This window comes from Thunnus thynnus, chromosome 17 (assembly GCF_963924715.1).
Source record: "Thunnus thynnus chromosome 17, fThuThy2.1, whole genome shotgun sequence".
In the NCBI taxonomy this organism is placed as follows: Eukaryota; Metazoa; Chordata; class Actinopteri; order Scombriformes; family Scombridae; genus Thunnus; species Thunnus thynnus.
In genome coordinates this window covers 5,272,366-5,290,976 of record NC_089533.1, presented here as the reverse complement: position 1 = coordinate 5,290,976, position 18,611 = coordinate 5,272,366, and the positions used below count along the sequence as shown (strand labels likewise).

The 18,611-nt window shown below is 38.6% G+C and overlaps 2 protein-coding genes across 3 annotated transcripts; one reads left to right on the top strand and one right to left on the bottom strand.

Moving 5' to 3' along the window:
- Positions 1-3,152: 3,152 nt before the first annotated feature.
- On the top strand, positions 3,153-8,076 carry sult3st1 (sulfotransferase family 3, cytosolic sulfotransferase 1). The gene is made up of 6 exons (XM_067616120.1): positions 3,153-3,395; positions 3,471-3,676; positions 4,594-4,720; positions 6,097-6,191; positions 6,315-6,486; positions 6,568-8,076. Exons 1-6 carry the CDS (start codon positions 3,254-3,256, stop codon positions 6,675-6,677), a joined length of 852 nt encoding a protein of 283 aa, XP_067472221.1. The 5' UTR covers positions 3,153-3,253; the 3' UTR covers positions 6,678-8,076.
- Positions 8,077-8,094: 18 nt separating this feature from the next.
- eif3d (eukaryotic translation initiation factor 3, subunit D) lies at positions 8,095-15,918 on the bottom strand. Of its 2 annotated transcripts, none has more exons than XM_067616118.1 (16): positions 15,780-15,918; positions 14,654-14,779; positions 14,522-14,567; positions 14,170-14,306; positions 13,968-14,053; positions 13,335-13,407; positions 12,881-13,002; positions 12,656-12,788; positions 12,415-12,562; positions 12,201-12,331; positions 11,129-11,214; positions 10,705-10,834; positions 9,799-9,941; positions 8,548-8,740; positions 8,357-8,450; positions 8,095-8,205 (listed from the first exon to the last, which is right to left on the bottom strand). In XM_067616118.1, the coding sequence occupies exons 2-16, from the start codon at positions 14,774-14,776 to the stop codon at positions 8,192-8,194; spliced, it is 1,659 nt and encodes a 552-aa protein (XP_067472219.1). In that variant the 5' UTR covers positions 14,777-14,779; positions 15,780-15,918; the 3' UTR covers positions 8,095-8,191. The 2 variants fall into 2 exon arrangements, with proteins under 2 accessions (XP_067472219.1, XP_067472220.1); XM_067616119.1 differs by having other exon boundaries at positions 12,881-12,996.
- Positions 15,919-18,611: the final 2,693 nt, after the last annotated feature.

Here is an 18,611-nt window from a genome sequence, read left to right as displayed (position 1 = left end):
GTACCACTCAGGTAAAAGTAATGTCAATGCAGATGCACTGTCCAGGTTTCCAGTTAGTTCCCCAGGCCTGCCGGGACTCCAGCCAAGGAGTATGATCCAGGAGCGGGCATCACTGTAGCAACCATTGACCTAACCCCGGAAGGAGAGGATGAGTGGGCCAGCAGCGAATGGGAGGAAACACAAGCCGGTGACCCTGACATACAAGTGGTTAAGAGGTATGTGGAGAGACAGGCTGCACCTAAGGGACCAGAGCGCCAGGCCTTGTCCCGCAGAACTCAGAAACTGTTGCAACAGTGGAAAAAATTACAGATCCGGAGCAAAATACTGTGTTATAGAGTGATTGATCAACATACACAATATATACACAATATATTGGTTTTTGTCACTTTATTTGAAGAGAGCTGTTTGGCTGTAGTTCCTGTCACTGTCTGTTAAAAGTTTTGATCTGCTGAAGGCCTTATGATTGTTTTTCTCACTCTAATTGTGGAACATGATTATCTAATCACCATCAGCTGTGCTACTAGAGTGTGGCTTATATAACATACCAGTGCCTGTGTCCTACTATGATTGCTGATCTTGAAGAAGGCCTGAGGGCCGAAATGTCATCCAAATAAAAGGGAAATGCATATGGAGCCAGAGTGTGCAACGCTTATTTCCTGCTCTTGAGTCTGCCTCCAGTGATCAGTACCTGACCAGTACAGCCCTTGGTGTGCATTTTCCATTATACACGAAAGCTTCAGAAACAACCATTTGGACCTTGTGTTCAGATTTTTTGTTTGTTCTTAATTATTTTGCCTAGTATTTAACACTGTGGTTCTCCATGAACAGAAGGACCAGAAGATAAATGGTAGAGATTCACCGATGCCCCTGAGGAGATTGATTTATTAGGTACTTATTGTATTCTAATGTGGTTCTATGTGGTCATTGTTCTGTTTTATAAAAAGAAAGTTTTAGCATTTTATTCAGTGTTCAATCCACATGTTTAGTTTTGTACTCAATTTTCAATATATGTTGTTCTTTTTTTGTCTGTCATTTTTTCTTCTAACCTGGTTGTGAATAAATGTAGAATTCAAAACATAAACTTAAACAGGGGCAGCCCACTGTGGGCCCTGTCACTGGCCTGAAATGTGGGGCACGTGTGGGCCCCACACAATGGAACCCAGGTGGTGCCCCAGTGGGGCTGCAGCATGCCCAGTAAGGGGCATACTGTGGGCACACTGTGAGCTGGCCCATGGTATGCCCCTAAGGGATCATGCTACGGCCCTGCAGTGCGGCCCACACAGCCCACCTGGATTGCATCCCGTAGTAGCCCCACATGGGCCCCAAAGGGGCATGTTTACTAGGACTGTGTTCATGATTCTCTTATATTTTCAAGCCATGATGTTTAGATTAGGAGATGAAGATAAGAGTAGGGGGCAGATAATAGGGACCTTCTGAGTTTACAACAACCAAGATCAAACACAATCAAGGTTCAAGGTTAAGCTTTATTGCCTTTACACAACACAGGATTGCATAATGAGATGCAGCTGTAGCCTCCTCATGCTACAGAAAGAGAAATGGTACAAACAAGGGAAATTATTGTCAATACGTGTCACTTTAGTGTGGTACCAGATGAGATTTGAAATGAGGAACTAGGTGGGTTATAAACTCTATATACAAATCAAAATACATGTTTAAAGATATTCATATGGCCCCAATATTCCAAAACTAAGTGAAATCTATCTGATAGCATTACTAATATGTGATTGGCTGAAGGGTCACATGGTCAATTATTTTGATTTTGTCCCGGTTTTACTTTTTTTCAATTTTTCAAGTCGGTCCTAAAACAACAGTCAAGAGCCCAAATAAACACTGGCATGTTTTTCTTGCTGTAATCATGGACAAAATCCACATCTGTGCAAACATGTATTTAAAAGTTTATCTGAAGCTAATATGAATCTTCAGTCATCCAAATGAGTCAAATCAAGTAGATATCTTTCAACGTTACAGTCTGTTCAGTGCCCAAGTCCCTCTTTTTGTTACTTTACTTCCACCACAGCTCAACAGGGAAACACTGTCCGAGGAAACACAAAGAGGTATTTGATGCTTGATGAACTGTATTTTTAAAGCCCCACAAGTAATTTCTTCTCATTTCATCACTAATTAAAACTGCTTCTGTAAAGTGTTATAGAAATTTTAAAAATGTAACTCAAATCTATTTTATATTCAGTGGTGGAAAATAACTAAGTACATTTACTCAAGTATTGTACTTAAGTACAATTTTGAGGTACTTGTACTTTACTTAAGTATTTCCATTTGATGCTACTTTATACTTCCACTCCACTACATTTTGGAGGGAAATATTGTACTTTCTACTCCACTTCATTTATCTGACAGCTTTAGTTACTTTTCAGATGAAGATTTGACACAATGGATAATAAAACAAGCTTTTAAAATACAACACATTGTTAAAGATGAAACCAGTGGTTTCCAACCTTTTGGGCTTTTGTTTTGATTTCAATAAATGTTCAAATGATCCAATATTTCAGCAAAAATCAAAGATTAGAGAAAAAGTCCAAAGACTGAAAACAGATTTGTGTATCAGAACTTTGTTTTTTCTTCTTTCCTCTCCCATTAATCATCTCATGACCCCTCAGATTTATCCAGGGACCTTTTGTAGGGGCCCAACCCCTAGGTTGGGAACCTAAACTAGCTAACTGTATATAAAGTAGTTGAAACTAGCTCCACCTCCAGCAGCTACAACAGTAACATGCTGCTCTTACACTGATGCTTCAGTATTAATAATCTAATGATGTCATATATAATAATATATCAGTCAGAGGGACCAAACCACTACTTTTACTGCAATACTTAAACTACATCAAGCTCATAATACTTATCTACTTTTACTGTAGTAGGATTTTTCATGCAGGACTTTTAGTTGTAATGGAGTATTTTTACATTGCTGTATTGGTACTTTTACTTAGGTAAAGGATCTGAACATTTCTTCCACCACTGTTTATTACATAATCATGAATATAGCTAAAACTCCTAAAGTAATAATTATTTGATGCCTCTTCCTTTAAACAATAAAGCAGCAATACTGTGTTATATCTGAAGCTTACTGTTGATGGCAGTGTGTACCCATAGGTTACACATGAAGAAGTCAACAGCACAAATCAAAGTCCAGCTACTTTAACCGTGAGCACTCCTCTCTTCAGTCGGTCCCATATGCAAACCTTTCTCTCATTTTACTTTGTGATTCAGAGGTAACATGGAGCAGATCACTGAGTATCTTTGCAGATATAAAAACTACAACTTTGCAGTTGGTTACACAACTGCAGAGTACATCGATTCCCTCCAGAGCTTTGAAATACGAGACAGTGACATATTCCTTGTCACTTATCCAAAGTCAGGTCAGTATCACATTATTTGCATTAAGTTTTGACCTGATTATAATGTCTGATAACTATACTTATGTACGCACACAGGCACTATATGGACTCAACAGATCATCATCTCCATCTGTGAGTTAGACGGGGGTCTGAATGAATATCCCAACAACTTGGAGCAGATGCCGTGGCTGGAGTACAGGGAGGGTCGTGAAGACTACTCTCTGCGACCGTCACCACGACTCTTCGCTTCTCACCTCACCCCGGCTCTCCTGCCTCCGGGACTGAAGGACAAGAAGGCAAAGGTCAGCATTTTATGGAAGTTCAAACCAGCCAGGAAAATGAAAATTTAAAAAAATATATACAGAGAAAGTTACAAATATTGAATCTCAAAAATAATTCATATATGTAACAATCACAACATCAGAGAAAGGCCTTTATTTAATTGATACGACAATGTTTTATTTCCAACATGTCTTATCTTTTTTATTACTACTGTAGTTTTTTATTCTTATTACTTTTATATTTTTATATATCTTATTTATATCTTTTATTTTAATGTTTTATTCAAATTTAATTATCTGATTTTACTGCTTAATTGTAGTACTTAAATGTTTTAACCATGTAAAGCACTTTGTAATTATTATTATTCACTATGAGTAGGGCTGCAATGGCTATTTTCATTATTAATTAATCTGCCAATTATTAACTCGATTAACAGATTATACCTTTGGTCTGTATGAAATGTTAGAAAATAGTAATTTCCCAGTGCCCAAGTGTTATAATTTTTTGTTTGACCAGCAGTCCAGAACCCAAAGATATTCAATTTACTATAATGTAAAACAAGGAATAGCAGAAAATCCTCATATTTGAAAAGCTTGAACTATCAAATGTTTAGCATTTTTGACAAAAATGTACATATATGATTAATTGATTATCAAAGTAGTTGCACATTGACTTTCTGTCTATTGACTAATTGTTTCAGCTCTAATTATGAGAGCTGCTCTAATTATTCAGCTCTAAGTTAAAAAAAAAATACAAAGTGAAAATTAAAATTATGAGGGGTTTTTTTCACTTTCTAGGTTAGATTGTGATGCAAAGTCAAACTTAGCATATCATAATTTTCAATTTTAAATTTTGAATAGTGAATAGTGAATAATTTGAATGGAGTTTGGCATGAGATTGGTATGTATCAACTCTGAGCTTATTGTTTTTGTGTCAGATCATCTATGTGATGCGGAACCCAAAGGACAACATCATGTCTTATTACCACTTCAGTCATGCCATGTCTGACCTGGAGTCTCCCAAGAGCTTTGATCTCTTTTTCGAGCAGTATTTGGCGGGAAATGGTGAGATATCTAACCTCCAGAGTCTGGGTGACTATCTGGGCAGATAGAGTCCAGTGCTGGTAAATTTCACTTGATAACCACCTGATCAGGAAAAGTTAACAGAAAAAGTTTTAAAATTTTAATTTTGTTTAAGTCTTGATTGTGTGTTTGTGTTGAAGTACCTGAGAACATGAAGCATTTAATTATGAACATTTTTATCAATAATTTGATATTGAGAACAGTGGAAATTTGTTAAATCTTTGGGCTAGGACACTACAAGAGTAGGTAGGCTATTGGTTACCATACTTAATGACAAAGCTGCTACTGTAGTAACATTAGTAAAGTAACCTCTTTTCTGTTGCATTGGTCAGTAGATTTTGTAGCTACACAGAGGAATTATTTAACCCCAAGCAAAGTATGTAGATGAGAATTATATTGATTTCTGACTTAATATAGCTTACCAGGCCCCAAATGTAGGATATTCATTTGCATTTCCAACTATATTATACACTATTATACTACTATATTATCCAGTAATAGGTAAAATATGATATTTTTGAAGAAAATAGTCAGTAAAAATAATAATACAATATATATATATCAAATATAATATTATAATATTGTTAGCAGAATTATTTTTTAAGACATTTCACTCAAAACCATACAGACCAGCTGGAGGTGCTAATGAAAAAGTCAGGGGGTCACCAAAGTAATCATGATTTATCCTCTGGTCACCATTAATATCTGTACAAACTTGAATGGAAATCCATCAAATACTTGTTGAGATATTTCAGTCTGGAAGTGGCGGACCATCCATCCCAAGAGTCACGCTGCAAGCATGGCTAGAAATGAGTGCGTAGATAATTACAGAACTGAAACTAAAGCTTTTATTCTTCTGGTACCATTTTGGTACATGTTATAGACCAGAGATTGTCACATTGCAGAGCAAGCCTAACTCTTTAAAGTAATTCACTGATAGTTGTCTGTACATTTATGGATAGATTGCAAACAGAAACTGCAAAAAAGTAATTTGGCATACTGCCAAAATATAAACCAATAAAGGTTAAAAATAACATGTCTCTGTTGTAGCCCATAGTCCACTGAATCCATGGCAATGTTATAATTCCTGTTTACATCCCCCAATGCATTATGGGAATTGTATGTTCCTAAAAAGCGAGCACAGTTTTCCCCCAATCATAGAATATAGTAGGAGTTAAAAAAATCTATTAATATTGACTTTTCTAATGTTACACTATCAATATTTGTATTTATCTAATATGGGGCTCATACTATCAGACTTTAAATAATCCTGTTATAGACTACGGGGATAGATTAATTAAAAAAATACTTGTCTAAGGAAAAAGTTTAATTAAGGGATGAATTATTTCATTATACAGTTGGCGCATCATCCTGGTTCGACCACATCAGGGTGTGGCACTCTAACAAAGACCAGTACAACATTCTCTTTCTGACCTATGAGGACATGCTTTTGGTAAGACATCATTCATTTGCATCGTTGGGTTGTTCAGTTAATGGTTCTTAATCCATTTAACAAAAGGGTATATGTTAACTTAAAGAGTCTTCTTTCTCTATTGCTGCTCTTTTTCTCTTTTAGGACCTGAGGACGGCAGTAACAAAGATTTGCAGTTTCTTGGGGAAAAACCTCAGTGAAGCATCCATTCAGCAAGTTGTGGAAAAATCTACATTTAAGACCATGAAAAAAGACTCAAAAGCCAACTATAAGTTCCTGCCAGAAGAGAAGCTCAATGGAGACTTCATGCGTAAAGGTAACGTACTGTAACAACACTGCAGCTCCTGTACAGAGACACACACACAGATATCAGGTCTAGTTTTGTTTTTCATTACAGGTCAGATCGGTGACTGGAAGAACACCTTTACAGACGCCCAGAGTGAAAGAGTGGATCAAATCCTTCAGGAGAGACTCGGTGACATGTCTCTAAAGTTCATCTGGGAATAAGCAGAGCACCAACCTTCAAAGACATAGCTGGGGAGTTTTTAAAAAAATTTTCTCATGGTCAACAAATGTACAGAGCCAAACCAACGATGAATTGATCTACTAACAAGTATTGTGTGTGTATCCAAAGCCTGATATATCTAATTCCTCTGTGCTGTAGACCAAAAACTATTAAACTAAACTATTATTACGTTAGCTTGTTTAGAAACTTATCACATTTTCAGTCTCTGCAGAGTAGTTCTGTGTAACGCCACACAGCTTGCAGCTTAAGCAGCAAGTGTACGTCGCGGAACCTCTTGCTTTTCATTTCGGTGTCGATGTTAACAGATTATAGCAGCCACGGAGCCCAGGACTCCAGCACGGAGAGTCTGTGACACACGGAGCCTCTTTTCTCGACTCCTTTCTGTGATATTAGTTCAAACCGGGGCTCCTGCCTGTTTTTTTCACCTGCTTCCAGGCGGAGATTTGGTGTTGTTATTTTCCTTATTTGTTGTCAGTTTCCCTCCTGACAGTTTGGAGGTTTGTTTGTCGGAGTGTGTTTGCCTCGTTTGGGAAACTTGGTGTCGTCTGGAGGGATTTTCTTCACTTGGAGCGGTAACAGCAGGTGTTTAACTGGCCGAATAATCAGTATAATCAATTTAAAAAAAAAAAACCCATCCTGTGTGAGGAATGTATGTGGCTGACACAGAAGTATCCCCAACCAGACCCCACGATGCCCATCAGAAAGAAAGCCGCTTTCACCTCACATTGTTTTTCACAATTGATCACACACTTATAATATAAAGGAAATTTATAATGAAATGATATGAAACATTCTAATATCAAAGTCAAACAATGTAGAGAGAGCTGCCAGCAACGCTGTCTGCGTGAACATCGCAGGCCTGTGAGACGCAGCAGTTCAGCAACACACATGCACTGCTCAGGTAGAGGTAGGCTGTGTGGCCCAGGCATAGGTGTCTCAAAGAGCTTTAGTACAAAATCAAGTGGTTGTGATATGTAGCACAATAAGCTAGATGGTCTGAGTTCCCGCACATGCTCAGTGGTGTCTGCCTTACATGGAACTACTCTCCAGAGACTGAAAAGGTGATTGCTGTTTTTTGTCTTTGTGATAAAGGAACACGTCACCCGGTGCAGCGGTGTGGCTCACCGATGTGTTTTTAATAGTTTCTGGGCGACAATGGAGGTCTACGGCACAGAGGAATAAGATATATCAGGCTTTCGATACACACACAATGCTTGTCAGTAGGTCAATTCATTGTTGGTTTGGCTCTGCACATAATGGAAAATATAGAAAATCTCCAGCCTCATCCTTTAAGATGTTTTCAAGACACTGTTTGTGTACGACTTGCACTTACAACATATACAGTAGCTGCTAATAATAGTGTAAACTGTAAAATAAAAAACACACACACAAGCAAAAAACAGTCTGGCCAATCTTCTCTTTATTGAGTGTCAAAAGGAATTAAATTGTGTTTCTGTACGTGTGGTGCTTTGGTCACTGTAGCAGACTCCACACTTCAATTCTCTTCATCTAGAATAAGAACAGAAGACAAGAAAACAGATTTCAGGATTAATCTGCAAGGAAACAAGTTTAGCGAGTAATTCTCAATAGATCCAAACTGAATGTACATTACATTAAAAAAAAGATAGATATAAAAATGGCAGTAACAACTGAATCTCACCTTCTTCCTCCTCATCCTCTTCATCCTCCTCTTCCTCCTCCTCTTCATCAGAGCTGAAGGTTCCATCAGGCAGGCTGTACACCCGAATCACTTGCTGTTGACCGACACACAGAATATTGACGGATCAGCTCCACAATCATTAACCGTCTCTACCATTAAAACCAGCACTAGTAGAAACCGTGACGACTCACCTTGTTGGGGTCCTTGAGGATCAGGTATTTGCCCTCATCCAGCTTGCGGCAGATATCGATGACACAGCGGAGGATTCCCCAGGCGTTCTCCATGCTCAGGTTGATCTGGCTGGCGAACTCGTTGGGTTTGAACTGCTGAGTGCCCAGGATGACGTGGCGAGCAGAGTCCTTCACGTGGTATCGAGACACGTACCTGACGAGCACACAAGGATGCATTTAGAGTGAATTAAGTCACTAATAACCATCCTTCATTTAACAAGCTACAATAGTAAAGCACAATCAAAAAGGCAGCAGGTTTGTTTTAATTTTTTGATAAGCTTTAATGAGTGAAACCTGGGATGTTTTTTTTTCCTCCAGTCAGTACTGGATTTGAGGATTTTCCAGGATTTCATCTGTAAACATGCTTAAATGGGCCCCTGAAGGTAACATAGGCACTGCTGAAAATGAAACCCAAACCAGTGAATCACCTGGTAAATTTATTTAGCAAGGCTAACGCTAGCAGTCCACTAATCTACAAATAAAATGTGAATGCTAATGAACAGTTAGCAGTAGGCTTGGGCATTATCTACTTTCTCATACTTTCATATCTTCCTCACATTTTACTGGGATATATGATTGTATTTGTGTAAAAAAAACATAAAAGCTGAGCTGCTGCTGATAGAAGTCAGTCATCAATCTCAGCTGCTCCTCCAAGATTTGCTCAGAAACTTTCACCTTTATCATCAGGACTACACCCAAAATACTCCCAAACAGGGGCAGGAGCATTTATCTTTTTTACTAGTCCTGCAATGTTATCCCCACCACACCCATCTTTCTCAGTTCAGCTGCCTGTTCCACCAGTAAAGACTGACCTCTGTTGGCGTGTGCTGTACACAACAATACATCACCTCAATGCAACATCTCCATATCAGTTTAATAGAAAGAGGAGCGTCTGTATTTTTGACAGTACTGAAAATCATACCTTTGGGATTTCTAAATAACCTGGTATACCGTACTACCACTCAAGCCTAATAGACTCAATTTATACCATACTTCTACAGTTTATTTTATACACACACACACCTACCATCAGGATAACTTGGGGTTTAGTGCTCGTGGACATTTCGACATGTAACGAGGTTGGAACCACCACCTCTGGGATTAATGGACGACCCCCCCTACCTGCTGATCCATAGCTGCCCTCATCTCTACATCTCCTGTATTCATCCACATACAGAGTATGATAAAAAATCTCTTGAGTGCGTTCCTCACCCCAGTTTGAGGTACTCTGATCCAGCCAGCATGGCGCAGCAGGTCCAGCGGGCCAGTTTGTAGCTGTTATTCTTCAGCTCGGTGGCCAGGACGGCTCCTCTCTGAGAGTCCAGCTTCTGACGCCAGTCCACGCCGTTACAATACTAACGAGGAAACAGAGGAACAAAAGCTCTTTTACACAACAGTAACGATTAAGGATTGCTATTCACTAGTGCTTTTTACTTATTATTCAATGGCTGAATCAGCATTTGAATTCCCAACTTTTAAATATGACACATATAACTTTGTGTAAGTGCAACAATGAGAACCATGTGTCAGTGCTGACAGATATTCTGCAAGTTTGAGAGTGTGTGTTCAGGGTTAAAGGGGATTAAAGTTTACTACTCTGTTTGCTGATATCATGACTTCTGCTTGTCAAAACAAACAAAACAGACAAGAATAGCAGCCGTTGGATATTTAGCTTTGAAAATTGACTTTTTTTGACTTGCAGTCTCCAGATGAATTTTATGTTTTAGGTTCAGTTGAAACAACAATTTATTTTAACATTGAAAACCTTTAGAAAGCCAGATTTGAAGATTGAATATTGTGTTTTATATCATGACAAGATTCTCATGACATTAAACCTGCATTAACTGATTTTTTGGGGGTAGTGGAAACAAGTAGTGATCACAACTGACGCATCATCACCTTTTAAGTTGATATGTTGAACTTGCTCCGTAAAGCCGAGAGTCACTGATAATTCTCTGTAGGTTCATCACTACAAGTGACACCTCTCACATTACACATTATCAGTTCATACACTATTATTATGAATAATATTGATTATAGCTGCTTTAAGAATTCTGCACATGCACATCACCCACTGTTGAAACCACTAAACACATTTCCTCTCTTGCTTCTTCTTACCCTGGAGTCCCACTCGTTGAGGGTCTTGATGTTAACGAAGGACACTTCTCCGTTGGCACCGGTCATCACTCCATCGTGCTCACAGCGGACGATCAGATCGATGTCTTCCCCGAGCTTCCAGTGACGGTACCTGAAGCACAAACACAACCCGTCAGCCTGAGAGGAAACAGCTGTCACATTAAATGACACCGATACAGACTAGTGCTTATTAAGTAGTTTGATTTACACTATGTTAGAACAACCTCATTTGAGCTTTTTAGATTTTTAGAGAAGCCTTCATCCCACCATCACACAAGTAGCTCCTGATTAGGTCTTGTATTTAATCACTGATGTCATTATTGACCAAGTTTACTTTAAAATGTTTTAAGTTACTGCACATCACTATGCGGTGACAGTGATCTAACCAGCAGGTTTCATTACCTACCTGTAGGCTACAGATGCCACCTCACTCTTGTCCATATCTTCCTCCACAAATGGGTTGGGGTTGGGAAACTTGTGCCGCTCTCCACCCTAAGAAAACAAAAACATGTCTTATCCTCATGAAGTAAATCGATTTAGTCAGTCCTCCTTATTTATAGATACCAAAGTTTTCCATTTTTAGGGCCTGAGCCCCAAAGGGGCGAAGACCCTCTTGTATCTGTTCTGTTTCTTTATTATCTCGCCACTTCAGACCTAAATTGGACCCCCTAAACATGTTCAAAAACTCACCAAATTTGGCACGCACATCGGGTTTGTGGAAAAAATTTGATAAAATGTAAAAATTAACCCCCAAGTGCCAAAATGTGCTCAAGAGCACCACCTATGTAACAAATGTGGCCACCACAGCCTGTAAGAATGCAGTAGAGAAATCGAACCAAATCTCAATTATTCGTCTCACCAAGACCTACAAATCATACGCCGACACCCCTGACCTAAATCCAACAGTAAGTCCGCAAATCACACATGACAGTATGACTTTTCCCCAATTTTGGATACCAAACAAACGCTATCTCCTCCTAGGGCGTTAATGGTATCGACTTCAAACTTGAATACATGACTTATGACACTGTGCTGAACAAAAGTTGTTAAAAACTTTGTAATAACTCGAACGGTTTAGATATTATAAGCCCTGAAAGTTGTAGTGCCACATTACACCTTACAATGTAAACCAATGGGGAGGCAATCTCTGTGCATGGACTTTGTGTCAAACAAATGGTTCTGATGTCTAAACTATAAGTCTGACCACTTTGAAACCTGTATCAATGGATTTGCAATGAATTTTCCTACAAAAATATTATTTTTAATGTAATTTAATAATTAATACTGTAATTTAATATAATGGACTGTTGGATGACCCAAATAAGACATTTGAGGATATCAGCATCAGAATACAAATAATTGTCAGTTGCATTCCTATTTAAAACAAGAAAGTTTTCACCTTATATTGAGAAACTGAGCAAACATTGTTTTGTCGTGGTAGCAGCAACACGCTGCTGTAAAACTGTGTTTGTTCTCACCATGCGTAAACACTGCTGGCTGAAGTTGTGATTGATGTATGTGGCCTCCATCGCCAGGTTACGGGGAGAATTAAAAGAATTGCCTTCATCCTGCGGTGGCTCATTGGCGGTCTCGCTCACAGTCAGCAAATCTGAGGGAAGCAATCAATGTTAAAGACACACCAGCGAGTTGTAAGGTTGTAATCAGGTGTTGTTAGATCTCACGAAGCCTCACCAAAGTCAGAGTTGTCTCTCTTGTCAAAGAACAGCTTGTTGCCCACTCTCTGCACAATGATGTCCCAGGAGTTGACTGAGCGTGTGCAGCACATCAAAGTGGCCAGGATGGCATCAGTGGCAAACACATTACCCTGAGTCTTAGCCAGCTGGGAGAGCAAAGAGACAAGATGTTGTGAAACTTTGGTTTGAGAATGTGATTATTGGAACAGCTTCTTTTATAAAAAAGTGCAACTTTAAACCTTGCGGATGACGGGATCATCAGTGGTAGTAACAGTGTGGAAGATCCTCTTGATGCTTTTGAGCTGCTTTTCATTGCGGGTGGTGATCCGGTCAAAAGCTTTATCATAGTACTCCAACGCACCACAGCACTCACTGGAGGAAACAGGAAACACAAGTTCATCCCTCTAAAGAGAGCTCACTGACCAAGAGCAGGTCTGTTTCACCACCCTGTGTGATTCACTTACATGTCGAGAGGGTCAGCCACCTCCATGTATCTCATCTTCATCAGCCTGGGGAAGTCCATCTCCTCCTTCACCTCCCAGTCGCTCCTCACCTCCACAGATGAGTCTCTTGGCTTCAGCTGGGCCTTGAGGAAAATGCAGATGCACGGGGAGAAAGATCGTATAGGTGGGAGAAAAAAAAAATCTTTATGACTAAAAATCCTCAACAAATGTATTTATTATACTCAAAAACATACTTAATATATCTGTGTTACACCTTCTACAAACAAACAAAGAATTTCCCCACAAAAACACCCTTCCAACAACTTTTTTTCCCATATATTAACATCTTGAAATAAGTTCATTTTAAATTATTTTAGGACATTTTATTAGAGACAGTAGCGACATGACAGATGAGTCACCAGGATTCGTGTTTATCTTGTTCGTCAATAAATATAACCAATCAGTCAGTTTATACCTGAGATTTCTGGTCCCACTTCTGACGGACACCAAACTGCTTTTGGAACTTCTTCTGCAGGCGCATGCGGTCCCTGGAAAGACAAACACTCAAGGTTAAAATAAAGTCATTACAACCAGCTGTCGACACAAGACGAGTAAATGTGATCTCATGCTGGAACTTAACAGAGAAAATGCTTGACTATAGTTTGTTTCGCCAAGGAAGTCTCTTGAGATAAATCATCTCCTTTAACAAGGGAGACCTGGCCAACATGGCAACATGCAATAGCTGTTCACAAAGTTATATATAAACATATTAATTTACAATAATCACATCCAACTATGGCTGCAACTAACAATTATTTTCACTATTTATAAGTCTGATAATTAACATGAAAAACATGTTATAATTTCCCACATCTCAAGAAGTATTAAAATGTCCCGTTTTGTCCATCCAACAGTCCAACACGCAAAGATATTCCGTTTACTGTCATATATGACACATAAAAGCAGCAAACCTTTAAATTTGACAAATTTAGAATCAGAGAATTTGATGTTTTCGTTTGAAAGATAACTAAAACAGGATTGCCTGAACAACAAAGGATTTGCATATAATAGAACATTGTCTAATCGCAGATCTTTGACAGATCCTCACCTCTCCTTTTGCTTGGCGCTCTTCGGGAGCGTCTGCATGTTGAACTGGGTCAGGTTCCTGCGGTCCTTGTCCCTGCGCAGATTCCTCTGTTGAAACAAACATAATTCTGTTACTGGATTACTGCAAATACGATATGTAACACTTCTGTATGTAATTGCTGTTCATTCAGAGTTGAGCACTTCTGTTGCCTGATCTGCGTTACCTGAGCAAACCTCATGCGGTTCCTCTGGTAGGCGGTCTTCTGCGTCTTGGCAGTGTCCACCAGCTGGAAGCTCGTCTCATCTTCCTCGTGGAAGTAGGCGTACTGACTACCGCCTCCAAACTGAGAGGAATACTTATCTGAGGACAAAATAAAGACATAATATAATAAGAATAAACTTGAACCCGTACAATAAACCATGTGTATTGGATTGAACACCTCTACAAACACTAATAAAGAGCACATATGCTTCATTTCCCTTTAAAATAAATGTAATCAAGTTTTCCATTTCAAATCATTAAGTACAGGAAAAGTCAGTCTTTCCCACATGTTGAGAATTTGTAATTATACTAACTTGTGTATCTCTTGTCTTGATAAGTTGCTCCAGTCCAGTCAGCGACCTGATAGACAGAAAAAACAATGTTAGGAAAACTACAGCGAACAAATGTAAGACCACTTTAACGGTAAATAATGAGAGAAAACAAACCTTTCCCAGACGGTCTCCTTTGCTGAAAGGCTGGTAGGGCATGTCTTTAAACTTCTCTGGGACCGCACATGGACCCCATCCGGACGGGTTGTCCTGGATCACAGGGGCGTTGAACTTCGCCATGACCTGAAGTCAGATTGAAAGCGACAGACTTCTGTGACCAAACAGCCAAGATTCAAACAACTGATGTACAGCGTGTCAGCTTTAACTTTATGCAGATGTGTGTAGGGTCTCAGGCAATGAACAGCACTGATCTCTCCAGCAATGCACTAAAACAATAGGCACTGATCAGCTTGCGCAGTGGGCTAGTCATCATTGACCCCTGAACACTGTCCTACTTATTAGTAGAGCTGCAACGGTAGATTAGTCGATAGACAGAAAATGAATTGCCAGCTATATTAATAATCGTTTGGAGTCATTTTTATTTGGAGGAAATGTGTCCAAATTATCTAATTCCAGCTTCTTAAATGTGTATATTTTCTGGTTTCTTTAAATCTTCTGTGACAGTTAACTAAATATTTTTAAGTTGTGGACAAAACAAGACATTTGAGGACGTTATCTTGGGCTTTGGGAAACAGTGACCAACATTTTTCACCATTTTATGGTCCATACATCTAATCGATTACCCGAGAAATTAATCAGTCGTTGCAGCCCTAGAGTTTAAGACGCCATTTGTGGGTTAACACTACAGATTTACCTTATTAAATAATCCTGGATGTCTGTCGACACGGCTACAACAAACATTGTTATATTTGTTCTTTTTTTTTAGCAGCATCTGTATGTTTTACAGCAGCGTCACCTCCACTTTAGGAGTCACATGCTGACAGAAAAGACAAAGAAACTCTGTCAGCACTGATTTCGCTTTTTCAGGGTCAAGTGAGGATGTTGGATCAACTAAGAAGACCTGATCTGTCTTCTTGTGTAAGGATTTTTCTTTTACAGGTTTGACTCAGTTAGTTGGTGGCTACTGCTAACATGCTAACGCTTCACCCTGCCAGGTGGCCGCGTTAGCTCGGCTAAGCTAACTAGCTATTTACACGCATACAAGTCCCGCTACGATTTATTTACAGACTCGAGAGGAAACAGACACCTTTCTTACATATATACATACTTTTTGAAATCTTACCGTGACTGATGTAGCACTCTATTGAGCCCTTAACAGTAGCCGGCCCTCAGATGGTGAAAATCTGTGACGGGGCGCCGGTGGGAAAGGAAGCAGTAGTGGAAACTGCCGGAAACTGGACGAATTTTTTTTTTTTTTTTTTTAAACTTTATTGAAACACGTTTCCAATATATTTATAGCACCTTGTTTATACAGAGTAAGTTTACAATCATAAACGTACCAGGGTGACTAAAGGTTGTAATAAAAATAGTGATAAAAAATAGATGTATAAATATCTTGTAAAGTTTACAGTTGTTCTACGTTTTAACAGCTTTTTTTTTGTTTGTACATTCAGATATTGTGGAAATGTATTGTTTGATATGGACAGTCACCTCTGAAAAGTTTGGGAATTTGGATTTGTGAATATAAAATTTGGTCAAAATAGTAAGCAATTTAATTGAATAGAACTACAAAGTAGGCCTGGACAATATATTGATATTATATCAATATCGTGATATAAGACTAGACATCGTCTTAGATTTTGAATATTGTAATATCGTGACATAAGTGTTGCTTTTCCTGGTTTTAAAGGCTGCATTACAGTAAAGTGATGAACTCTGAACTCAGAATGTTCCAGTTGTTTTATTATTTGCTTTTACTGATGATTATTTATCAAAAATCTCATTGTGTAAATGTATTGTGAAAGCACCAATAGTCTGTTCTGCTAGATGTCACTAAATTTTACACACTGCACCTTTAACACTGTTACCTACCACGGTTACATCATTGTTTTTGTATTTTGTGATTTCTGCTGTAACTATGTAATATCTATCTATCTATCTATCTATCTCTCTATCTCTCTGTCTATATTTCATGATTACACTGACATTAACTGTGTTGTAGCCATGATGACAATGTAATGTTGCAGTTGCTTACTGTCACCACTGGAGAGCAGCACTTCACCAACAGTCAAGATAGGTACAAGTCAAGTCAGTTGTCATTTATTGTCAATCTCTTCATAAAAGAAGATAAAAGATCAAAGTAAGGATGTGTCTTGTTTCAATAATGACGGTGAAATCAATCAATCTTTATTTGTGTACCACTTTTCATACAGGTTAGTGCATTTCAAACTGATTTACAGATGACAAACAAGCCAATAATAAGACAGAACAGTTTGAGACTAATACACATAAGAAGTAAAAAAAAGAAAATTTAATAAAAATGTAATTAAATAAAATAAATATAAAATATAAAATCAAATAAGAACTAGATAAAGCAGAGAAAACAAAGATGATAATTAAACTGATGAGGGAATAAAACATTACTACAGTAGAATAAATGATTAAATAAAATAAATAATGCAATTAAAATATTCTAATAAAAAGCCAGGCTAAAGAGATTTTAAGTTTAAAGATATCAATACTTCTAGCTGCTCTCAGTTCTTCAGGTTGACTGTGTCAACGGCTTGGAGCACAAAAACTAAAACCTGCCTGATCAAAAGCTTTTGTCCTGCACTTTGGAACAACTAAAAGCCTCCTGAGGGGCCATAATGGTTCATACACTGTTACTATGTCAGACCAGTAGGCTGCTGCAAGACCATGAAGTGCTTTAAAAAGAAATAAAATAAATACAGAAACTGCCAGACAACCAGAACTTTAAAACAGGGGTAATGTGATATCAGTCAGCACTCGAGCAGCAGAGTTCTCAATCAAGTGCACATGTTCTTATATAATATTCTAGTATAGAAGAGAATGTGCATAAAAATAATAATAATAATAATATCTGCATAGTACCTGACAGACCTGCTGCTTCTTCCCACTTTAACCTGCATAGTAAAAAAAAAGAGAAAAACCCATAAAAATGACACCAGGGATAGTGTCATTTTGCAGTGTCACTAGTCTGTTGCTGTGTGAGTGTGAAACAGGAAGGTGGGAGTGGGGGGGGGGGGGGGGGGGGGGGGGGGGGGTGAGATCTTCTGTATCAGTCTTCAGCGGTCAGCAGGGGGAGTACAGTGCTCAGAAGCCTTACAGCCTGCAGGATTAAAACTGTCAGATGGTCTTGTGGTTCTGACATGAATACTGCTGAACCTTTTTTCCAGATGGTAGTGGGCTGAACAGATTATTGGAGAGATGACAGGAGTCTTTGACAACATTGATGGCCCTGCTGGTGCAATTATGGCAAAAAATAAAGGTTCAAAATAAAAATCAAAGGAGACAATAGTGTCTCTAGTACGGAAGGAATGTGTTGAAAATGTATACATTTACTATATAATACTTTCTTTTTATCAAAATTTCATCAACATATCATGCACATTTCCATATCTATATTTATATTCTGAGTCTCTACTGGATTATCTTTGCATGATTCACAGTTTAAACTCCTTATTTATCTTATACTGGCCCTTTATACAGCCCCTCAGTTCAGCCTCTGTCTGAAACAGGTTGTTTTAGCTCCGGCCCCCGTCCCGATGAGCCCACTCTGTTCTGATTGGTCAGCTAATGGTAGCTTCCTCCGACTCTGGAGGCTACATAAACAAACAGTAGTAGCAGGATTTTACTTCTGTTTTCTTGTATTTAACACGAAATAGCAACTTCTTAAAGTTCTCGAAGATATCTGTTTTGTTCTCTTTGGCGGCACCATATGGCGATAAGCGGTAATTGCAGGTGTGTTGTTCTTTTGCGTAGATGACATTAATAAATTACTCTTATTGGCTTTTTACTCGCGAAGGTTTTATTGCACTTACAGTAACGTAACGAGTGTAGTTGTTGTCAAGTACACACACACAGGGAGCCCTAACTGAAACACAAGAAACCATAAATGACAGCAAAACGCAGCAGAGACTATTTATTTATGTTA

Bases quoted from the DNA above. Each gene is read 5' to 3' on its own strand.
- sult3st1 (XM_067616120.1), top strand. From the start codon at position 3,254: ATGGAGCAGATCACTGAGTATCTTTGCAGATATAAAAACTACAACTTT. The intron at 3,396-3,470 runs GTCAGTATCACA...GTACGCACACAG, and splicing joins TGTCACTTATCCAAAGTCAG to GCACTATATGGACTCAACAG. The intron at 6,487-6,567 runs GTAACGTACTGT...TTTTCATTACAG, and splicing joins TGGAGACTTCATGCGTAAAG to GTCAGATCGGTGACTGGAAG.
- eif3d (XM_067616118.1), bottom strand. From the start codon at position 14,776: ATGGCGAAGTTCAACGCCCCTGTGATCCAGGACAACCCGTCCGGATGG. The intron at 12,563-12,655 runs GTTTAAAGTTGC...TTGCTCTCCCAG, and splicing joins ATGATCCCGTCATCCGCAAG to CTGGCTAAGACTCAGGGTAA. The intron at 8,451-8,547 runs GTGAGTCGTCAC...GTCGGTCAACAG, and splicing joins TCCTCAAGGACCCCAACAAG to CAAGTGATTCGGGTGTACAG.